The sequence below is a fragment of the Mus caroli genome, unplaced genomic scaffold (assembly GCF_978045245.1).
Source record: "Mus caroli unplaced genomic scaffold, Mus_caroli_1 scaffold_8, whole genome shotgun sequence".
NCBI classification, from domain to species: Eukaryota; Metazoa; Chordata; class Mammalia; order Rodentia; family Muridae; genus Mus; species Mus caroli.
In genome coordinates this window covers 116019196-116042246 of record NW_028227263.1, presented here as the reverse complement: position 1 = coordinate 116042246, position 23051 = coordinate 116019196, and the positions used below count along the sequence as shown (strand labels likewise).

Here is a 23051-nt window from a genome sequence, read left to right as displayed (position 1 = left end):
TGGGCTAGCCTCAGAAGCTGTGCTTAGGTGGAACGCCCAGGAAGATAAAGCTCTTGGTTCTTGGTGTGGGCACCTAAACAAACAAACAAACAAACAAACAAACAAACAAAAACCACAAACCCCTGATCCTTTACAGAGTGCTCAGCCTGCGTTCTAGTCGATGCCGTGCAACAGGTGTGCACTTTATGTAGCATTTAACAGCCCTCTTAAGCCCTTTTGATGCTGCTTCCTGCAGGAGACGAGGCGGATTTTATTTTAGGATGTCCCTGTTTGTGATTTTACACCCAAGCCATGCTGAAAGGCAGGCTACCTCCTTCTGTCTTGTTTTGTTTGTTTGTTTGTTTTGTTTTGTTTTGTTTTGTTTTTGGTTTTTTTTGAGGTGGTGTTTTGTTTTTGTCTCTGTGTTGAGAGTTTTGCTCTGAAAGCCCAAGGTGGCCTTAAACGTGCAATCCCCCTGCCTCCGTTTCCCAGGCAGCTAGGATTACAAGTGAGCATCACAATGTGCAGCTTTCTTTTCCTATCTGGAGGTTAGCTTCCCCATCAGCCGGGTCCCTTTGAGGATCCAGATGTTCTAACATCTGGGGGAAATCCAAGGATGAGTCTACCTTTTCCTATGAAGAAAGCAAGGGCCAGAAAAGGACATTGGGTCACTTATTAAAAGGCACACAGCCATCAGAAATTTCTGGAACCCAGTTTTGGATGAGTCTGAAGACTAGCCTCGAATCCTTTCCTCTGGCCCTCCCTTCTTCCCATCACCCCTTTTTCCTCACCTGGGACAGGCACCGAGGGAGGCATATGACAGGAAAGGTTATTTTTAAACTTTCCTTGAAGCTGCTGTGGCCCCAGGGATCCTGCCTAGCTCTCAGGAGCCGGGGAGAAGGCACTGGTCTACTTCCTGTCCTGGCTTAAAAATGTGGGGAGCAGGCTAGAGGCTAAGACTCTTGGGTGTTCGAAAACTAGCTTGGATGAGGGGTATCCTGCCTTGCAGAAATGGGGTGGTGGGGTAGATTCCAAGAGGCCTGACCACATAGGTCATCTCCATTACTGGGACACAGAAGTATAACTTCTATGGAATTGGGCTGGGGGGGGGGTAACATTCTGGCTTTGGAAGAAACCTGAAGACCAACTCATGAGGTACCTTGGGAAGCCAGGGGTTGTTCCTCGGGCCCTAGGATAAACGCTGGGGGTCTACTTCCTGCAAAATTGTGATGCTTTGGGACCATATCGTCAAGAGGAAATTTTTATGGCAATAACGGAGGATAACAGGGGAGAGGCAAAATACGATGTGTTTTCCTTTGTATATGAAACCTAGATTTAAGTGTGTGTATACACATATATGTACATACATACACATGTGACAGGAAGGCAGAAGGACATTTGGGAGAGAGAAGAAACCAACGAGATGAGAGAGGGTAGATGGGTTCTAGTACGATGATATATTTTATGTGTGAAAAGTGTCCCATTATTTTGCACACTAACTGAAAAAGCAATAATTAAAAACAAAACAAGGAACGAGTCAGTGGCACTTGGCTCTCTGATCTAAAATATTCTGGGATTTGTCAGCCATGAGTCCTTCAAAATCTCTTGAGATTTTGGTCCATGCAAGAACTTTGGTCCATGTTGCCTAGAGGAGTAGGGGCCCAAAGAACTGTGGGAGTGTACTTAGAGAAAGGGGCTCCCGTGATGCCTCGCGGTGGGCTTTCTGCGTGTACCTACAGGAAGTCTCATCAGGAATGCTCTGGGAAGGCAGGAGGGCGGGGTCGGCCACGTCAGGCCCGCCGCCACAAGACGTGCCCCACCCCCCGGGAAATCAGCAAGGTCATGGCTTCCATGAATCTGGGAGTGCTGAGTGAGAGCAGCTGCAGCGAAGATGAGCTACTGGAGGAATGTATCCGCTGCTTTGGTGAGTACCGGGGCCAGCCTCTCCTATCTCAGTCTCGCTGCTTGCGGTAGAACATGGCTGAGTAGGAGAAATTTTCGTCCTTGTGTTAATGATGGGAGAGAGCTAGGGTCTGGTGGCTTACCTTTGAAGACTGAGGCAGGAGGATAAAGTTCCAGACTTACCTGGGTGATGTGGCACATGCCTTCAATCCCAGCTATTCAGGAGGCAGAGGCAGGCATTTCTCTGAATCTGAGACCAGGCCTATCTAAATAGCGAGTTTCAAGTCAGCAGGACTACATAGTAACTCGTGTCTTAAAAAAATAAATGAAGAAGCCGGGCGTGGTGGCGCACGACTTTAATCCCAGCACTCGGGAGGCAGAGGCAGGCGGATTTCTGAGTTCGAGGCCAGCCTGGTCTACAAAGTGAGTTCCAGGACAGCCGGGGCTACACAGAGAAACTCTGTCTCGAAAAACCAATAAATAAATAAATAAATAAATAAATAAATAAATAAATAAATATAGAAAAATAAGAGAGGGGCTGGAAAGACAGCTAAGTGATTAGACCACATAGCTCTCTTCTAGAGGACCTGAGTTTGGTTCCTAGTATCTGCCTCAGAAGGTTCATATCCACCAGTGACCCCAGCTCCAGGGAACCTGATACATTGGCCTGAGACGGCTCCTGCACCCATTTGAGCAAACACACACACACACACACTTTAAAATAATGAAATTAAATCTTAAAAAGATCAAAGAACTTTAATCATCTCAACGGTGATTGAAGGCAGGGAGCCAGATTCATGCCATCCCATGCACCTCCCAGCTAAGGAAACGGAGGCATGAGGAAATCATCTTGCTTACCCAAGTTCCTGCAGGGCATTAAAGGTAGAACAAGCATGTACGCCACCCCGCCAGCCTGCCCGCTCAGTTCTCGAGGCCAGGGTCTATTGTTCAGGGCCCAGGCTGAGAGCCTGTCTTTCCTCCTCCAGACTCGGCTGGCAGCCTGCGCAGAGGGGACCACATTCTTAAGATGGTGCTCACGATGCACAGCTGGGTGCTGCCATCCTCAGAGCTTGCTGCCCGTCTGCTGACTTCATATCCTCCCAGAACCGTGCTCTCCATCTAGAGGGATGGAGGCAGACCTGAAAACTCCTGGGAGATGGGAACAGGGGGAAGTGGGCAAATGGGAGTGCTGGAAAACAGCCTTGACTAGAACTCTCAAGTATCAGAAGGCTGCCAAAGATGCCCAAGAGCTAAGACAGCTACAGATCTGTTACTTGGTCAGGTAGGTTTGGCCCAAGAGCCTCAGTACCATGAAACACCTCTCTAAGACCCCATCCCCACCCCAGCCTGATCGCTACCCCAACCCACACACGCTCACTTGGCCCCATTTTCTAAAATCCCATGTAAAGATTGTGTGTGATAGCGCATGTCTGTAATCCTGGCATGAGATAGCGCGAGGCAAAAGGATCTCTTCAAGTTCAAAGCTAGCCTGGACTGTAGAGTAGGCTTCGACTAAAAAACAAAACAAAACATTACCCAAAATCCAATGCTAAAATGCCATTGGCTGGGACTGGACAGATGGTTCAGAAGGGTATTTGCTGCTCTTTCAGAGGACCTAGCACCCATATATTGGCTGGTGACTGTAACTCCGGTTCTAAGGGAACCAGCACCTGTGTTCTGGCCTCCATGCATGCACATGATACACATACATACACATGGACAAAACATTCATACATACAAAATGAAAATAATATTTTAAAGAAGATTAAAAAAAAAACATTCCTAACAGTTCCTGAGATACTTCTGCCCCCTGCCCCACCACTCCTTGGAACACACAATTCTTGGAGATTCCTGGCTAGATACTATAGACTCTCCTACATGATACCCCCAAAACGGCATCACCTTGACTCCACAAATCTTCCTCCCCACCTTGTTCCTGACACCTCCACCATCTTTCTTCCCAATTGTCTTAGGAGATCCCGATGCTGTTTTACCAACCCTCCCATTCTTACCCCAGATCTCCCTATCCTTTGAGTCACCCCTCTAAATCCTGACTCCAGGAACCCCAACACCCGTGTAAATGCCCATAGTTCCATGTTTGTGTTTAGAATTCCTTGGCCTAAAACCCTCTTAACCGCTTCACCCTACTGCCAGCCCAAATTTACCTCCCATCCCTGAACCCGTCCCAGGTACTGGCTGACTCATCACCATGAGGCAGTGCACCAGGAACCCCAGCTGGAAGCAGTCATAAGCCGGTTTTGGACCACTGTCGCTCAGGAGGGCAACATGGCCCAAAGGAGCCTGGGAGATGCCTCCAGCCTGTGAGCCAACCCCACCCTCTTTCCCTGCCCCATCCTATCCTGCCCACACCCTCCATGTCCCCCAAATCCTCGACTCTTGAGGCACTCCAATAACCTGTTTTTCTTGGCCTCCAGGCTAAGTCCTGGAGGGCCCGGTCCCCCACCTCCCATGAGCAGCCCAGGCCTGGGCAAGAAGCGGAAAGTGTCATTGCTGTTCGATCACCTGGAGACAGAGGAGCTGGCACAACACCTTACTTATCTGGAGTTCCGGTCCTTCCAGGCTATCACAGTGAGAATGCCTTTCCCAGTCCACTGATAGGCAGGAAACAGAATGGGGACAGGGTGTGCTCTTGGCATATGTATCCATATGGAACTATAGTTTAACTATTTTTTTGTTTGTTTTGATTTTTGGAGACAGGGTTTCTCTGTATAGCCCTGGAACTCACTCTGTAGACCAGGCTGGCCTCAAAAGCAGAACTCCACCTGCTTCTGCCTCCCGAGTGCTGGGATTAAAGGTATGCACCACCACGCCTGGCAACTATTTTTACTATTATTAGTAGTACAGTTATCACGTTAAGGGCTCTGGTAACTGAACCCAGGGTCTTGCCTGTGTTAGGCAAGCTCTCTTACACTGAGCTACATTCCCAGACCAGAATTTAATTCTTTTGAGACAATGTTTCTCTGTGTAGCCCTGACTGGCCTTGAACGAACTCACTCTGTAGACCAGTTTGGCCTCGAACTCAGTGATCTGCCTGCCTCAGGGACTAAAGTTGTATGCCACCAATCCTGGTTGCAGACTGAACACTCTTAAGTGGCCAAACCTGATGGCAGGACAGTCTGAGACAATGAGTTAGGCTGCCTAAAAGCCAAGCCTGAGTTCAAATTTTGTTTATTTTTCTTCCTTTTATTTTATTACTAATTTATTTTATTATTTATTATATTATCTTATGTTTTATTTATAGTTATATTTCTATTATTAATTTTATCTTCTTCCTTCTAAACATTTTTATTATACATATTCATTTATTTATTGTGTTTGTGAGACATGGTAGACAGAAGATAACTTGTGGGAATCTATCTTCTCTTTCTACCACGCGGGTCCCAGGAATACAGTGCAGGCCCCCTTTCCCACTGAGTCATCTCAGCAGCCATTTCTTACCACCACCACCCGCCCCCCGCCCCGACTCATTCCTCACTTCCTGTCTGCCTGGCTGTTTGGAGACAGATCTCGTGGTTTCCACCTGTGTAACCAAGAATGACTTTGAACTCCGTTCCATTCATCTCGAGTGCTAGCATTACTGATGTGCACCAACACATCTGGTTTGTGCAGTGCAGCAGATCAAGCCCTGGACTTCAGGCGTGCTAGGCAAACACTGTACCAAGGAGCTATGCCCCCACCCCCTCGGCTCCTTTCTACCTAGCTAACTTTGAGCTGGTTTCCCAACCTCTCAGGTATTCGTTCATAAAATAGAGACCTTCCCACTTCATAGAGTGTATGACAGAATGAAAAAGCCCATTTAAAAGTGTTTATTGCAGCCGGGCTATGTTGGTGTGCACCTTTAATCCCAGCACTCGGGAGGCAGAGGCAGGTAAGTCTCTGAGTTTGAGGCCAGCCTGGTCTACAAAGTGAGTTCCAGAATAGCCAGGGCTACATAGAGGAATCCTGTCTCAAAAAACAAAACAACAATAACAAAACCACCACCACCGAGTGCTTACTGCAGTATGTTGAGGTAGCACAGGCCTATAATGCAGCGCTTAGGAAGCCGATGCAGGAGGACCCAGCGTGAAGTTCAAACCCAGCGTGGACCACATGAGACTCTGTCACAAAAGTACTTACTGCAGTAATCATAGAATTGTGTTCAAAATATCTTATCAGGCATTAGTATAGTCACCAAGCATTTCGGTTCACCATGCCTCAGTTCCCTCATATGGAAAGGTAAAAATTAAAACAGATATTAACAGTTCCTACCTGAGACCAGTGCATGGTTCAGAGTAAACACCATCTGAAGAAATCCTTGGAAATGATTATATTTCACTTCCCGAAAGGCAACTGCATTTGCTTCTAGATTCAAATGTATCAGCTGCTATCATCTAGACATTGGTTTTAAGGAAAGTGGGGACCTAGTTCCTTTAGGGGACAGATTTCCAGATAGGGCTGGGGTGTGTGAATATGTATGTGTGTGTGTATATGTGGATGCATGTGTGCATGTGTGTGCATGAATGTGTGTATGTGTATGCATATGTGTGTATGTGTGCATGTGTATGCACATGAGTGCATGTATGTGTGCATATATGCACATGAGTGTGCATGTATGTGTGTACATGTGTATATGTATGTGTGCATATGTCTATTGTGCCTGTGCATGTATGTGTGCATGCATGTGTGTAATGTGTGTGTGTGTGTTTATGTGTACATGTGCGTGCATGTGTGTATGTGCACATGTGTATGTGTGTGTGCATGTATGTATGTGTGCATATGTGTACATGCCTGTGTGTATGCCTCTGTGTATGTGTGTGTACATGTGTACTCGTATGGTGTAGTAGATTAGAGTGCTGAGTGTACCCACTATTGAGCAGATCAAGTAGAAGCCACTTTCAAGTTCACTTTCCCATCATTCCCTTTACTGACCTGCCACAGTCAGGCATATATTAATAAGCACAAGACTAGAGAAGGACACAATGATGTCAGGGACCTCCAGAAGCCTGGGGGAGACTTAGATCAGACCATACCAGGACATGAGATGTTGGGTTTGCCAGAAAGACGGAATGGGAGCAACATGACACACCCTGACCAATCTTGGCCTCAGCCCCAAGACCTGCGGGGCTATGTTTTGCAGGGTTCAGTGAGAGGTTGTCCAGCTCTGGAAGGTTCTGTGGGTCTGAGCAACAGTGTGTCCCGCTGGGTGCAGGTCATGGTGCTAAGTCGTCCTGGGCCTGCACAACGTGCCCAGGTCCTAGACAAATTCATTCGTGTGGCACAGGTAAGCCTCTGACTGCCCAGTCTTTCCACTTGCTGTGTTCTGTTTATTTAATTTATCTTATTTTATTATATTATATTTGAGAGGGGATCTCTATGTAATCCTAGTTGTCCTCAGACTCACCGGGTAAACCAGGTTGGCCTGAACTCAAAGAGATGCACCTGCCTCTGCCTACTTAGTCCTGAGATTATTAAAGGCGTGCCCTAGGATAGCTGGCTTCTCCTCACTTCTGGGACTGTAGACTTGGCACAGCTACCTGACCTTCCATATTGCAACTGACCAAAGCTCAAGGCTTTTTTTAAAAAAAACATTACCGGGCGGTGGTGGTGCACGCCTTTAGTCCCAGCACTAGGGAGGCAGGGGCAGGCGGATTTCTGAGTTCGAGGCCAGCCTGGTCTACAGAGTGAGTTTCCAGGACAGCCAGGGCTACACAGAGAAACCCTGTCTTGAAAATATATATATTTTAAATTATGTGTGTGTGTGTGTGACTTCAGAGGTCAATGGCACTGGAGTTACAGGAGACGAGGCTGTTGTGAGCGCCTGAAGTGGGTGCTGGGAGCAGGACTCAGGTGCTCTGCAACAGCAATATGTGGTCTTAAGCACTGAGCCGTCTCTCCAGCTCCTGGCTCCATGTTCTTGATTCAGCAGGGCATCTCCCAGCCATCACACCTATGACATCACACCCTGGCCTGATCGAACTCCATTTTTCTGAGATCTGTCTGGAGCCTGTGACCTTGATATTACGGAGTTAGACCTTACTTGGTCCCACCAGTTGGCTCTGTAGTTAGGATTAACAGTTTCCCAAGCTGGAAGTCAGAGATTTGATCCCCTGCAGAGAAATGATCCTTTCCATGGCCTCAGCTTTGCATCTCCAGGCATCAGGACCCCTCTGTGTCTTAGGGACAGTGACTGTGTCTCTCTTAGTGATAATTCAATACAGAGAGACTTAGTCCAGTCTCTCTGGCCCTGACCTGTTGAGTCAGCCTCCCCCTCTCTTCTGGGAAAAGGGAAGCCCTGTGGTCGGGCCTCTTTGAATATCTCCGAAGCAGACCACGCCCTTCCTTGCGAGCCTTCCAGCACTTTCCTTCCTCTTGCATGGCTATTTGTGTCCATACTGGGGATTAAACCCAGGGTCTCCTGCACCCTAAAGAAGTTCTTCACCACTGAGCCACGCCCCCAGCCCCTCACTGGGGGATTCTAGGCAGGGGCTCTATCACTGAGCCACGCCCCCAGCCCCTCACTGGGGGATTCTAGGCAGGGGCTCTATCACTGAGCCACGCCCCCAGCCCCTCACTGGGGGATTCTAGACAGGGGCTCTACCACTAAGCCACGTCCCCAGCCTCTCACTGGGGAATTCTAGGCAGGGGCTCTAGCACTGAGCCACGCCCCCAGCCCCTCACTGGGGGATTCTAGGCAGGGACTCTACCACCAGGCCACGCCCCCAGCCCCTCACTGGGGGATTCTAGACAGGGGCTCTACCACTGAGCCACGCCCCCAGCCCCTCACTGGGGGATTCTAGGCAGGGGCTCTACCACTGAGCGCTATCTTCTGGGGCTCTTTAGACCTGAAAGATGGTCTGGCATCAGCTAGAGACCTCCTTGGCGTGAGCATCTTCTACTTGGTTCTGCCTCCCTCCACAGTGACCTCCACCTTTCCAGCTTTCAAGGGAAGGAGAAAGAGTTCCTCTGACGCCTTGTGGACCTCACACTTGTTCCTCATCTCTTCTTCTTCCACGTCACTGTCATCCTAGTCAGTTCTACCTGGTTCCCAGCTCCCACTCACAGTCCATGCCCTCACCTCTGTGACTCTGACAGTTGTTTGACCCCCTCCCAGAACCCTGACACCTGATACACTTCGGAATTCTCTATCCCTGGCTGGCACATGCCTGTCTATTCTCCCAATCTGTCTAACGCTAGGTACATGCCTGGCACCTGGCCAGTCTAACCCACTCATCTGCTGCCCCTGGGCCACACTCCTACACGACTGACACCCCCAGCTCAGCACTCCACCCTGCTGCTGTTCTGTGGTGCCTCCCACCTCTGTCCATTACCTCCCTTCCAGAGGCTTCACCAGCTGCAGAATTTCAACACACTGATGGCGGTCACGGGGGGCCTGTGTCATAGTGCCATCTCCAGACTCAAGGACTCCCACGTCCATCTGAGCCCTGACAGCACTAAGGTAACCCCTTTAACTCCCCAAAGTCCAAAATGGTCACATGCCCTGAACTCTCACACATCACTCCTTAACTGCCATCAGTCCCTACTCAAGGACTCTGGAACCAACAACCTAACACCTTTATCCTCCAAATTCTATAGACCCCTCACTATCCCTAGCCTTTCTTCCTGGCCCACCTACCATGGTGTCACACCATTGAGCCACGCCCCCAGCCCCTCACTGGGGAATTCTAGACAGGGGCTCTACCACTGAGCCACGCCCCCAGCCCCTCACTTGGGGATTTAAGACAGGGGCTCTACCACTGAGCCACGCCCCAGCCCCTCACTGGGGGATTCTAGGCAGGGGCTCTACCACTGAGCCACGCCCCCAGCCCTTCACTGGGGGATTCTAGGCAGGGGCTCTGCCACTGAGCCACGCCCCCAGCCCCTCACTGGGGGATTCTAGGCAGGGGCTCTACCACTGAGCCACGCCCCCAGCCCTTCACTGGGGGAGTCTAGGCTAGTGCTCACTCTTTGTGTGTCCATATTCTGGGATTCAGAACCCACAATGGAGACTGCTACTATACGCCCTCCAGGAAGCTCAGAACAGACATTCTGGTCCACAGCATGCACTTTCTACACAGGCCCTGCTGGAGCTGACAGAGCTCCTCTCTTCCCACAACAACTATGCCCACTACCGCCGCACCTGGGCCGGCTGTACTGGCTTCCGGCTGCCAGTACTGGGTGTACACCTCAAGGACCTGGTATCTCTATATGAGGCTCATCCAGACAGATTGCCAGATGGCCGCCTGCACCTACCCAAGCTGAATAGCCTCTATCTACGGCTGCAGGAGCTGACGGCGCTCCAGGGACAGCATCCTCCCTGCAGTGCCAATGAGGACCTGCTGCACCTGCTGACGGTGAACTATGGGCCCTATGTTGTGTGAGATCCCTGAAGATCCCAGGAGGCCAGTATTTAGAGTCCTTGGCTACTGAGAATCTGTAGGACCTGGATAGATAGTTATGGGATGAGAGATTTTAGTTTGCTTTTTTGCTGTACTAGAAATTGAAACTAGGACCTCACTTATAATATATGAGCACTTCACCACTGAGCCACACCAGTTCCTCCCTCACTGGGTGGTTCGAGACAGGGGAGGGGCTCTACCACTGAGCCACGCCCTAGCTCCTCACTGGGGGATTCTAGGCAGGGGCTCCACCACTATCTACACCTCCTGCAAGATATAGATTTGATTTTCTACCAGTAAGCTACATCTCCAATCCAAGAGTCGTCCCTTTAGTATTTTTTTATAAGCTAAAGAGGCATTTTTAGTGTATCATTATTATATATATATATATATATAAATTATATAAATACACACACTGTAGGGTTGTGAGCCACCACGTGGTTGCTGGGAATTGAACTCAGGACCTCTGGAAGAGCAGTCAGTGCTCTTAACCACTAAGCCTTCTCTCCAGCCCTAGTATTTATCTTAAGATCAGGTCTCACATTATAGCTCATGTGAGCCAGGCAGCAATCCTCTTGTTTCAGCCTTCCAAATGCAGTGGCTACAGGCGTGTAGCAGGAAGCCCAGCTATGGAACACATGGAGTCTAGGAGTCTAGCTAGCTCTATGACTACATAGTGAATTATATCCCTCAGCTTCATTGCCTGCAAAACAAGGATAATAACAGAACCCACCTCAGAGTGTGGCGAAGAAGAACCAGTCAGTAGTGTCCTATGACGTCATCAGAACAGCATCCGAGCTGGTGTGCTGGCTCACATCTTTAATAATCCCAGCACTCATGAGGATGAGACTAGGCAGACGCTGGAACATGACAGACACACCTTTTCCTGACTCAAGGACCCACCCCAGGCCCCTGGATTGCTTCAGGCTTTTGTATCCCTGAAGCAATAATGGGCTAGAGTGTTGTGCTATGGGAGTGCACTTGCCTAGCAAATGACAGGCCCTGGGGTTCCATCCTCAGCTCTAGAAAGAGAAACCATACAAAATCTACCAGTGCTCTGAGCTCCTAGGATCAACAGTCCAAACTCCCGGGGCGTGGCCTGTCTGAAATGTAATAAGAAGCTACTGACAGTTACTGTTCATATGCACCAGACCGTGTTACACATGCTTCCCACACTCAGGAGGCTGACACAGGAGGATCGTGAGCTCTGGGCCAGCCTGGTTTACATAGTGAGTTCCAGGCCAGCCAGTGCTACATGTGAAATCCTGTCTCCCAAAACAATAACTAATAATAATAATAAAGTAGAGAGAAATTAAGAAAGACAACCAACAATGACCTCGGAAGCTCCATGCATGTGATTCCATGTGCCTCTCCATGCACATGTGCTCGCATGTGCACGCACACACACACACACAGGAGCAAGAGATAAGGATACAATTTCATGGCGGAGCACTTTTGGTTTGTTTGCTTTTTGTTTTGTTGACACAGAGTCTTACACTATAGCCCTTGTTGGCCTAGAACTGTATAGACCAGGCTAGCCCTAAACTTGTGACAGTCCTCCTTCCTTCTTCTACCGTACACTTTGATTCAGTCATGTTTACCATGCCCAGGCGGTAGCAGAGCATGTCTGAGACCCTGGGTTTGATCCGTAGAAGCATGCAAAAGAACCCTGGTCACTTTGACCTCATAACCCCATCCCAGCAATACCTTTATGGTGCTCATTCCGTGGGTCAGGAAAGCTGAGACGGAGAGTCTGAAGGTTGTGCAGTGTAAGCTTGAAAAGTTGAGTTCACAAACACTGAGACAAGACCAGGCCTGATGGTCAGGGCCCAGTGCAAATGAAAATATGTAGCTCATTGTTAAATTCTAAACATTCAGGAGGCAAGGAGAAGATCATGAATTCCAGGCCAGCCTGGGCTATGTGGTAAATGTGTCTCCAAAAGCCCTGCTGGGGAATGGATGATGAGAGGTGGCTCAGTGGTTAGGGGGCCCTTCCTGCTCTGAGAATCTCATTTCCATTCCCAGCATGTAGGTGGGTAGCTCCAGGGGATCCAGTGCCTTCCCCGGTCTCTGTAGGCACCTGCTCATGCGTGGTACACACACATGGAGACACACATATTTAAAAAGAAAACCTCAGCGGGAGTAAGGCACTTCTGGCTTGTGGAGGGATCAGGATGGAGGGCAACTGGTGTGGCCAGACAGATCCCGAAGTCTCTGGAGAAGGCTCTGAGAGGATGATGGGAGGAGGGTCTAGGCAGAGACTGACCTAAAGTGGAACTTTACCGCCCTGACCCACCCCATTCCCCACCCCCAGCTTTCCCTGGATCTCTTCTACACAGAAGATGAGATCTACGAGCTTTCTTATGCCCGGGAACCCCGCTGTCCCAAGAGTCTGGTGAGCCTTGACCCTTGACCTCTGACATGCCCCCACCCCTTGCTCAAGTCTATGCTTTGACTGACCGTGTCCCTCTGTGTCCTCTAGCCACCGTCCCCCTTCAAAGCACCTGTGGTGGTAGAGTGGGCCCAGGGTGTGACACCAAAGCCAGACAGCGTGACTCTGGGTCAGCATGTGGAACAGCTGGTGGAGGTGAGGGGACACTTCCAACTGCAGCCCCGTAGAGGGATGCCGGGTGGCAGGTGGGAAAGGAGCTGAGCCCACAGGGCCACACCTGGATGCATTGTCCTCACCCTACTCTCTGAATCCCTCTGAAGTCCGTGTTCAAGAACTACGACCCAGAAGGCCGTGGCTCCATCTCTCTGGAGGACTTTGAGCGGCTGTCAGGCAACTTCCCGTTTGCCTGCCATGGGCTTCACCCACCTCCCCGCCACGGGTAAGAGGCCTTGACTTCTGAATCTTCCAAAACCAAGGATCCTGGACATGCCGTGAGCAGCCAGCCATGCTAAGGTGTGGCCTTTGCCCCGTAGGAGTGGCTCCTTCAGCAGAGAGGAGCTGACCAAGTACCTGCTCCATGCCAGTGCCATCTGCTCCAAGCTGGGCCTGGCCTTCCTGCACGCCTTCCAGGAGGTCACCTTCCGCAAGCCCACCTTCTGTCACAGCTGCAGCAGCTTCGTGAGCACTGGCCCTGTTAGCACCCTTGGGTCCCATCTCCCCTGGATTCTCTCAGCTCCTCACACCCTAACTGGGGCCAGTGTTGGGGCAGGGTTTTGGTGGTGGTGGTGGTGGTGGTGGTGGCGGTGGTGGTGGTGGTGGCGCTGGTGGTGGTGGTGGCGGTGGTGGTGGGGACTTCAGAAATGCCCCCATCTCAGATATTCCACCGAATTCATATAAGCACCAAACACTGAAATTCCTATATTCTGTGTACTTACCAAACTCTACATGCTATCAGGTGATCTTCACCAAGACAATGGCCAAGCTGTAAATACTCTCCAAACCCCCAAGTAACACCCAAAACATGATGATCTGCAGGCCTGGGTATATCGCTTTGGGCATGGTGGTATACTAGAATCCAGGAGTACAAGGTCATCCTCAGCTACATAGGGAGTGAGTTTGAGGCCAGCCTGAGCTATAGGAGACCCTGTCCTTTAAAAAACACTAGCATAGCTGGGTGTGGTGATGACACACGCCTTTAATCCCAGCACGTGGGTGGCAGAGGCAGGCTGATCTCTGAGTTCGAAGCCAGCCTGGTCTACAGAGTGAGTTCCAGGACAGCCATAGCAACCCTGTTTTGGAAAATGTAAACAAACAAAGAGGCACTGATAGAGCTGGAGGGAAGACTAGGTAGGTAACATCCCATGATGCCCTTGCTGAGGGCCTGGGTTTGCTTCCCACCGTGGCGAATGGGCAGCTCACAATTGTGATTCTAGTTCCAGGGGTTCTGGTGCCCTCTTTCTGCCTCTGAGGGTACCTGTGTGCATGTGTTGCACACACAGGCAAGTGGCATGCATGCGTATACCTATAACAAAATAAGTACATGTAAAAAAATGATTGCTGGGCCTGATGGCCCATGCCTGTAGCTCCAGCACCTAGGGGACTGGCAAGGGGAGTTCCATGAGTTGGAAGCTAGCCTGAGCTACATAAGTGAGCTCTAGATCAGCTTTGGCTGCAAACAGAGTGATACCTGTTTTAAAAACAGGCCAGTGAGGCAGCTCAGCAGGCAAAGCCTCTCGCTGCTCAGCCCAGAAGCCCGGGTTCTGTCTCTAGGTGGAAGGAGAGAACAGACTTCATGAAGTTGTTCTCTGACGTCAACATGCCCTATGGCGTGTATATGTGTGCACACACAGACACACAGACAGACACACAGACAGACACACAGACACACAGAGATACCAAGTAGTAAGGAAAAAAAAAACCTTTAAAATATGTTACTCAAGTTCTTTTTCAAAAAAAAACAGCAAAAAGTAAAACAAATTTAAACATCAGCCTGTGCACACTTTTAATGCCAGCATCTAAGAGGCAGAGGCAGGCAGATCTCTGTGGGTTTGAGGCTAGCCTGGTCTACATGAAAGAATACTTAGTGAAACTTAGTCTCAAAAGAATCAGTCTGTGAGCCGGGCGTGGTGGCGCACGCCTTTAATCCCAGCACTCGGGAGGCAGAGGCAGGCGGATTTCTGAGTTCGAGGCCAGCCTGGTCTACAAAGTGAGTTCCAGGACAGCCAGGGCTATACAGAGAAACCCTGTCTCGAAAAACCAAAAAAAAAAAAAAAAAAAGAATCAGTCTGTGATTGTTATACCCAGAACCATCCAACGCTTATTTCCAAATTAAAGACATCTTTTATTTTTGTTGGTTTTCTGTCAAATTTTGGCCTTTTGAGACAGGCTCATGTAGCTCAGGCTGGCTTCAAATTGGTTTTCTAGGGCAGGGAATATAGGACAGTGGTTGAAGGTGCTTGTCTGCCATACACAAGGCCCTGGGTTCAATTCTCAGACAGACATACCCCCTACACACACACACACTTGATTGTGTAGCCCAGGCTTGCCTCAGCCTCTTGGAATTGCAGGCATGTGTCTCCACACCTGGCTTCAGATTCTAGATCAGGGACAAATCTCAATCAAATCAAGACTAATTTATAGATCTTGTCGTTTCTTTACTCTTAGACCTTATTTGACACAGCCCTTGAGTCAGGCCGTTCTAGGGCCTAGAGAGACACCACGAACACTTTGTGTACAAACAGCCCCTGCTCATAGACAGTACATTTATGAACTCAGTTTACCCAGTTCTAATATCCTGCATATCCCTATGCTTGAGATAATCCCCATGTTCCTAACGTTTTGGTTAATTGTCAGAATCCTAAGAAAATTCAAAACCCGTTGGCTTCCATCCTTTCCCTCCCGTGCTCCCTCCTTCAGTCCAGCTAACTGACTCCCCTTCCTTTCCCCAGCTCTGGGGGGTCACCAAGCAAGGCTATCGCTGTCGGGGTAAGTGAGATGCCTTCCAGAGGGAGGGACTGTCCACCTGGGGCCTGGAAGAGTGAGGTGCTATTTTAACAGCTCCTTCCCCCCAGACTGTGGCCTGTGTTGTCACAGACACTGCAGGGATCAAGTGAGAGTGGAGTGTAAGAAGAGGCCAGAGACTAAGGGTGACCCGGGGCCCCCAGGTGCACCTGTGCCAGCCACACCACTTCCTCCTGCCAACTGTGGTAAGACCCAGGGCACAGTAGTGCCGGGAGAAGGGCGCAGAGGATGGGGCTCACTCCTGAGGTCCTGGGGTCCTTCCTGCCTGTCAGAACCACAGCTCTTCCACCCATCACATCACCGACAGGCTCAGAGGAAAGTCTCTCCTATACACTCTCCCCGGGTCCGGAGTCTGGTTGCCACCTTCGCCACGCTTGGACCCAGACGGAATCCTCACACTCTTCCTGGGAGCCAGAGGTGGTAAGGAGTTAGCTGGATCTGGGAGAGACAGGCCATTTGTCTGGGCGAACCAGACAGATGTGGAAATCACAGAAAAGTGAAGTCATATAAAAACCTTCAGTCCCCGGGATGGGAGGGGATAGACATTGTCTATCCTGGTTTGCTTTCTGTTACTGGATGAAACACTGACCAAAGTCAACTCAGGGGAGAAAGGGTTTATTTGACTTGCACGTCCACGTCATTGCCCATTTTTTTTTTTTGAAGGAAGTCAGGTAAGAACCAAAGCCGAGAACATGGAGTAGCGCTGCTTGCTTGCTCTCCATGGCTTCTTCGGCTTCCTTTCTTGCACAGTCCGGTACTACGTGCCCTTGTTCAGAGGTGGGCTCTCCTACATTGTCATTCATCAAGAGAGTGCCTTGTGGTCGTGCCCACAGGTCAATCTGATGGAAGCAATTCCTCAGCAGAGAGATTCTCTCTTCCCAAGTGACTCTAGTTTGTGTCCGGTTGGTAAAAGCTACCCAAGCACTTTGTAACCCAGGCTGGCCTCAGGCTCACAGTCCTCTTGCCTTGGCTTCCAGAGTGGTGAGATTATAGGCAGGAGCCATCCTGCCCTGTGGATACTGACTAGTTTTTATTGTGGACAGAGAATAATAGTGGTTTTAACATACTCAGGGGGAAAAGGTGGATAGCTACTAGCACAGAAAAAAAGATTCCGGAAGGAAAAAAAAAAAAAAACTTGGCATGGTGGCTCAAACCTATAATCCTGCCACTGAAGAGGCTGTGACAAGGAGAATAGCCACAACTTCCAGGCTAGCCTACATGGTGAGGATCCCGGTCAGACTGTCACAGTGAGACCCTATCTCAAACAACCAACAACAACCATAAAAAGGGGGAAAGCAAGAATAAGGCCAAGAGCACTCGCCTACCCATGCCTAACCACGCGTCCTTGGCGTACTCTCCAGGGTCGGCATAGGCAGCATCCACTTGAAACATGGCACCCCCACCCAAAAAAAATAAGGCCAAATAAGGTCAGGGGCTAAAGTAAATGTTATTGGAACAATTTCCCACTCCTAAAAGGCAGAGGTCCCATCTGGGAGTACTGATTCATTTACTTAGCCACAGTCCGAGCGAGACCTTGGTCCTGGTTGTGGAGGAATGACGTACTCCTCACTGTGTATTCCTCCTCCTCCCAGGTGCCCTGCCCAGCACCGGTTTTACCGTCCAAAGCTTCCTCGAAGCCCAGCGTCTGAACAGCATCTGGAGTCTTTCCCTTACTCCCCTAACCAACGCCTCCTCCACCCCTACTCGGCCTCTGACAAAGCACCCACAATCTTTTCTCCTAAAAAAAAAACGTTCTTTTGTACCACACTGACTGCCAGTCACGCTCCTTCCCCTCACTTTTATCTGTAGCTCTGTGCTGGATGCACTTGGGCTCCCCATTTCCCAGAGAAGGAAGACTCAGTAAGGCTGACCTTCAAGCCCAGGCGTGGGAGGCAAGACTCACCTGTTCTAAAACTGGAGCTCTGACCCAGCGGACTGCACGGACTGTTGGCATGGGCTTGGGAGGCTGTGAGGGTGGAGGGGACAGGGTTCTAACCAGTGCCAGAAAAGGGGCTGGTGTGGGCGGTGTGTGTGAAAAACATCTTCCTTTGCTTGCTCAAGGTAAAACCCAGCCCTGTGGTTTACAAAGCTCTGCAAGATGGCTCCTCACCACCTGCCTTCCCTTCCTCACCTCTCCTCATCCTCTTCCACCTACACTGGCCACTGGGTTCCTAGAACATGCCCTAAATACTCCTACCCCAGGGCCTTTGCACTGCCGGTTCCCTCCCTTTACCTGCAATGCTCCTTGCCATAGGTCTGTATGACTTACCTGCTCTAGAACTTTGCTCCAGTGATGTCCCCTTGGGCGGGGTGGGGTGGGGGTGGGGCTCCTGACCGCGAGACTTGTCACACAGACATGTTCTGAACCCCGCTCCCTTCTGCTTTATTTCTCTCTGGCGCTTTGGTCCTCTAACAATCGAGAGATTCACTATTTATCTTGTTAAATGTCTGCCCCTCCTTGCCAGGAACCACTCCCCAAAGGCAGAGATGTTTATCTCTATTATCCAGCTGTGCCTAGATAGACTACCTGGCAGAGTTGGTACCAGGGAGCAAATATAAAGTCCGCTGCTTCAATGTGTCTTTTCCCACCAACCCCTACACCCCTTACCTGGTCCCTAACAGAAACAAGATCCTAAAGTCATCAAAAGAATTAAATTTATTTTTCAGACAACACGGTTCATAGTGTTGAGTGGTGGCTGGGGGTAGGGCATTTAGGGCCTCTAGAACAGGGAAGGCCTCGGATAACCCTCAGTGCCTCCGGAAGGAGTGCCAGCAGCAGCAGCGCCTGGCAGAATCTGCAACCGTCCCTCAAAGGCCCTTTACTTCTTCTTCTTTCTGCGGCCCCAGCGCTGTTGGCCAGCCTTCCCCCTTCCTCCATCTTCTCGCCGGCTCTTCCAAGTAGGCATGGGAGCCTCCAGCTCACTGGGGCGCCCCCCACGGTCTGGCACATCACCCATAAGCACCTAAGAGTTGATAAGACTTGAGTTTCAATAGGAGGTAAAGAGAGCTGGGGGTGCTCGTGTCCCCCAGCATCCTACCACTTGGGAAATGGAGGAAGAGTTTCTACCTAGCCTTTGGCTACATAATGAGTTAGAGGCTAGCCTGGGCTACCTAAGACTCTATATCTCAAGGGGGCGGGGTGTGACGGTGGTACATACTTTTAATCTTGGCACTCAGGAGGCAGAGGCAGGAGGATCTCTGAGTTAAGAGGCCACCCTGGTCTACAGAGTTCCAGGACAGTAAAGGCTACACAGGGAAGCCCTGTCTCAGAAAAAAAATCTTTCTAGCTGACATGCAGAGTGGGTAGCATGAATTCAGTTGAGTCCAGAGGCCAGGAACCAAGGAGAACACTGGACCGGGGGAACCCCCAAAAGGCCAATCTAAAGGCGGCCAAGGATGCCCAGACTCTCCCCACCCCAGGTGTGCCCACCTTGTTGATTGCACAACTGGTCCCTCGTCGGGCAGCCACACTGGTAGCTGGGACCAGGCGGGAAAGGTCAGCTCGGGCAGCCAGAACATGTGCGATAGAGACATCAGATTCCGGAGTCAGAAGCCCTCGGATTGGGAACAGCACCGCCTTCATGACCTCTCCGTGGGCCTAGAGCAGGAGAAGGGCATACAGGGATAAGATGCCCAAGAGCTCATCCCTACTCAGGGCCTCTGTGTGCTTTGGAGGGAGGGGGTGCTTCTCCAAGGTGCATGTGCTGTGGTGGTGAACTGGATGCGAGTTACCCTGGAGTCTCAGCACTAGGGAAGAGGGGGATCAGGAGGGGCTGTCAAGATCAGCCTCAGCTACCTCGCGAGTTAAAGCAGAAACAAAATCTCAGAAGTGGTTGACAGTGTGAGAGCTAGAGCCTGGCTGACAATCACGGGGTACCACCATCGAAGGGAGTCCTGCAAGTCCTATTATGTTATGATGTCATGGGATGGGATATTGGCCAGCACCTGTCCAAGCCTACATGTTTCAGCCTCCAAAACCATAAGCCAAAAGGAACTTGTTCTTCCTGAAAAAGCTCTGGGTTTCTGGTATTTTTTTTGTCATGGCTACACAAAACCAGTTTTAAAAAAAAAAATAGCCAAACCGTCTATTTTGTTACATACGATAAACAGTTCTGAGGACACGCCCAGCTGAGAGCTGGGCTTTCTAGAATGCCCTTGAGGCCCTGAGAGTCTAGAAGTGTCTTAAACCCTGTAAGATTCTAAAGTGTGGTTTGGAGAGATGGTTTGACATTAAGGGAACGTACTGCTCTTATAGGAGACCTGGGATCAGTTCCCTGTACCCACTTAGTGGCTCACAACCTTCTTATAGCTCCAGTTCCAAGGGATCAAACACCCCCTTCTGGCCTCTGTGGATACTGCACACACATGATGTGCACACACATATAGGCAAAACACATAAAATGAAAAGTGAAATCTTAAGATTCTAAAGTGGCCTGGGCCCCAGGATCCCCAAGAGTATATATTCTTCACCCTCGACCCCCTTCCCTGCAGCTGAGCTCCTCTGGCGGGCCTGCTTATTCTTGCTATGGTCCCCACACCTCTGCCCGGTCACCCCAGTGGAAAGCAGATGTTGTGAGGTCAAGGCGCTTCAGGAGGAGGCAGCGGCGGCAGCAGTACTGTTCTGTCAGGCTTTGGGAGAGAGACTCCAGGGCTTCCTGGAAGGAAAGGTCTTGGTCACACCCAGGGTCCCGTCTCTGGGTAGATACGGTTCACAGCCATCTGCACATGTTCTCACCCATCGGGATGCATCCAGTTGCGAGTTAAGGAGGGGCTTCATGGACTCTGGGGGCAGGGATGGCAGCAGCTCAGAGATCTGGTGGGAGAATCATTGGAAGCCAATGAGACACAAACAGGATGGACCTTCTCAGGGGCTCTAGTTTCCCTCAACCCTGTGAACCTGGGTCTCAGAAGTGTTAACGACTTTTGCCAACTTGACAATTGCTATGGGTCTGGGCCTGGGCTGTATAAGAGGTAGCTGAACAAGCTGGGAGGCATGCGCTAGTAAATGGTCGTCCTCCATGGCTGGCTTGAGACTTGAGTTCTTGCCTTAGTTTCCTTCAACGGTGGGCTGTAACTTGCAAAGGGAAACAAACGGTTTCCTCCCCTAAGATGGCTTTGGTCAGTGTTTTATCACAGCAAAAAGCAAATTAGAACGAATGGCCACTGTCGATGGGTCATCCTTTTTAGAGTTGGTTTTGAAAACAGGATCCTTTCCACAAGTAAGGTACCTCAGGAGGAGTCTCTCTGTACCTTGTCATGAAATTCCCGAAGTAGCTGGCTAGCCAGGGTTCCACGCAGGGGTCTGGGGAGCCCCAGGGCTTGAAGAGTTAGCGTCAGTTCCTGAACAACGCCATTCCCCTTCTTTGTCCCTTCTCCAAAGGATGGCACAGGGCTAGAATTCCGCTGGAGCCTTAGATGCAAGAGGCGGGCAGCCTGGAGCTCAGAGCAAAGAAACCCTAAAAACAGAAGTAGATCCCTGCCCAACCAGAACCTTGGCCCCTCCCCCAGAGTAAGCCTCACCCACCGACAATGGGGGATGTGGGTCCACTTCAGAACCACCCGACTGGCATTTAACTCAACGCATTAAAGTTTTCAGAGGCCTCTGTCAGAATTCTAGCCAAGCCTTAATTAACCCTAGCCTATCTACCTGCGGCCTTCAAGCTAACCGCAAAGCTTTGGCCACACCCACGGGAGCTCAGTCTGAGCGTCAGAGCCCGCCCCATTCAGAGGCCCCGCCCACCACCACGACCCGGGGCCTTCCAAGCTCGCTCACGCAGCAGGCGCAGGCCGCCGCCGGGCTCCCGCAGCACGGTGGCGCAGTCTCCGCCGCAGAGCGCGCGATCCGGGCAGTGCAACGCCCGCAGCAAGCCGGCCAACTGCCGCAGGAACTCTTCCTCTGTGTCCGGGCCTGCGGGAGGAAGAAGCCATCAGGGAGCAGCGGGTTCCGCGGCTCTACCCGCCGTCCACCCAGCTTCTCACGCACCGTGGCCGGCGCCCAGCACTGCGGTGCCCTCCTCTCGCCGCTCCAGAGCTCCCAGAGCCGTCAGCTCGGCCGCCAGCCGCGCGCACAGCGCCCTGAAGTCTGCACACGCGGGACCCCGAGACGCCCCCTCCGGGAGGGCATCGTACCTGCGGCGGGGCACGCATCAGTGCGAGTCCCTCTGCGTCCGCGTCCCCAGGCGAGTGCGCCCTTCCCGTACCCCCAGGCCACACCACCGAATCCTTTACCCCAGTGTCAGAAGGTCACCCGCTACCGTAGCCCCATCCATGGCAACTTCGTTTGCGGACCCGGTGCGCGCGCCCCCTTCCGCCTGGGAAAGGCTCCGCCCCCTCCTCCCTCCGCCTCCTCCTTCCTCCGCCTCCTCTCTCCCGCCGCTATCCAACCATATTCTCGTGCGAAGGCGCTTCGGCGCTCCTATTGGCTTGGTCGCGCGCCACGCGCACCCTTCAGGTAACTTGTCCAGTGTAAATTTTATAGCTTGAGGTTTGGATCTACGAGGTCGCAGGAGGCTTGAGTGTCCCTACTGTCCGACACTCAAAAAAAAAAAAAAAAAAAAAAAAGCAAAAAGCAACTTATTTAACTTTTATACTTTTGGAGGCAGGGTCTCGATATATACATATATGTAGCTCAGGCTGGCTTCTTAGTCCTGCTTCCTCCTTCTGTTTGCTGGTTGACAGGCGTGTGACACGCCCAGCTGCCCTTTGTTCTTAATGCACCCCAGACCGAAAGTCCCATCCGATTTGTTTTTCTTCCACTTTAGGATTGAATATCAGCACATCGTCACATCCACTCTCCCACCTCAGCCAGACCCTCCTTCCACCTCACAGTGGGTCCAGTGTTAGCCATCCTCTCTGCCCCTGTAGGCCTTCGAAAGAAAAAGCAGATGCCATTGAGAAACTCCATCCTAAGGGGGAGGCAAGCCGATGGGACTGGGGTTGACTCCATTTGCCAGCTAATGTTTCTGCCAAACTGGTTTTTTCCATTTATGCGATTGGGATCCAAGGGCAATAAAGTATGTTTTATGTGTATGAATGTCGTGTGTGTGCGCGCATGTGTGCGTGTGTGTGTGTGTGTGTGTGTGTGTGTGTGTACACGCGTGCATGCGCGCGTGCCTTGTACCCACAGAAGTCAGAAGGCTTACAATCTCCTGCAACTGGACTACCGGGTGGTTGTGAAGTATTGTGTGGGTGCTGGGAACCAAACCCAAGTCTTCTGCGAGAACAAGTGCTCCTAACCACTGAGCCATCTCTCCAGCCATTAACATATTAAATGGAATCTGGCCTCACTAAGACCCTCCTATCTTAGCCCCCCAAGATCTGGGACTACAGGTTTGTGTCACACCCAATGTTTCAAGTACTCA

The 23051-nt window shown here is 50.8% G+C and overlaps 2 protein-coding genes across 2 annotated transcripts; one reads left to right on the top strand and one right to left on the bottom strand.

Moving 5' to 3' along the window:
- The first annotated feature begins 1599 nt into the window (after nt 1-1599).
- Nucleotides 1600-17985, top strand: Rasgrp4 (RAS guanyl releasing protein 4). The gene is given in 18 exon segments (XM_021168294.3): nt 1600-1636; nt 1639-1711; nt 1713-1903; nt 2868-2989; nt 3102-3163; nt 4071-4202; nt 4317-4470; nt 6989-7162; nt 9221-9337; nt 9957-10232; nt 12592-12672; nt 12760-12864; nt 12990-13108; nt 13203-13362; nt 15618-15654; nt 15741-15875; nt 15998-16110; nt 17283-17985. Coding segments are annotated over 18 exon segments (2145 nt in total). The 3' UTR covers nt 17340-17985.
- A 343-nt stretch (nt 17986-18328) lies between these two features.
- Nucleotides 18329-22037, bottom strand: Tslig3c (tRNA splicing ligase complex subunit 3C). The gene is made up of 8 exons (XM_021167914.3): nt 21919-22037; nt 21674-21819; nt 21464-21598; nt 20941-21146; nt 20426-20503; nt 20229-20345; nt 19121-19288; nt 18329-18653 (listed from the first exon to the last, which is right to left on the bottom strand). The coding sequence occupies exons 1-8, from the start codon at nt 21957-21959 to the stop codon at nt 18510-18512; spliced, it is 1035 nt and encodes a 344-aa protein (XP_021023573.1). The 5' UTR covers nt 21960-22037; the 3' UTR covers nt 18329-18509.
- Between the last annotated feature and the right edge of the window lie 1014 nt (nt 22038-23051).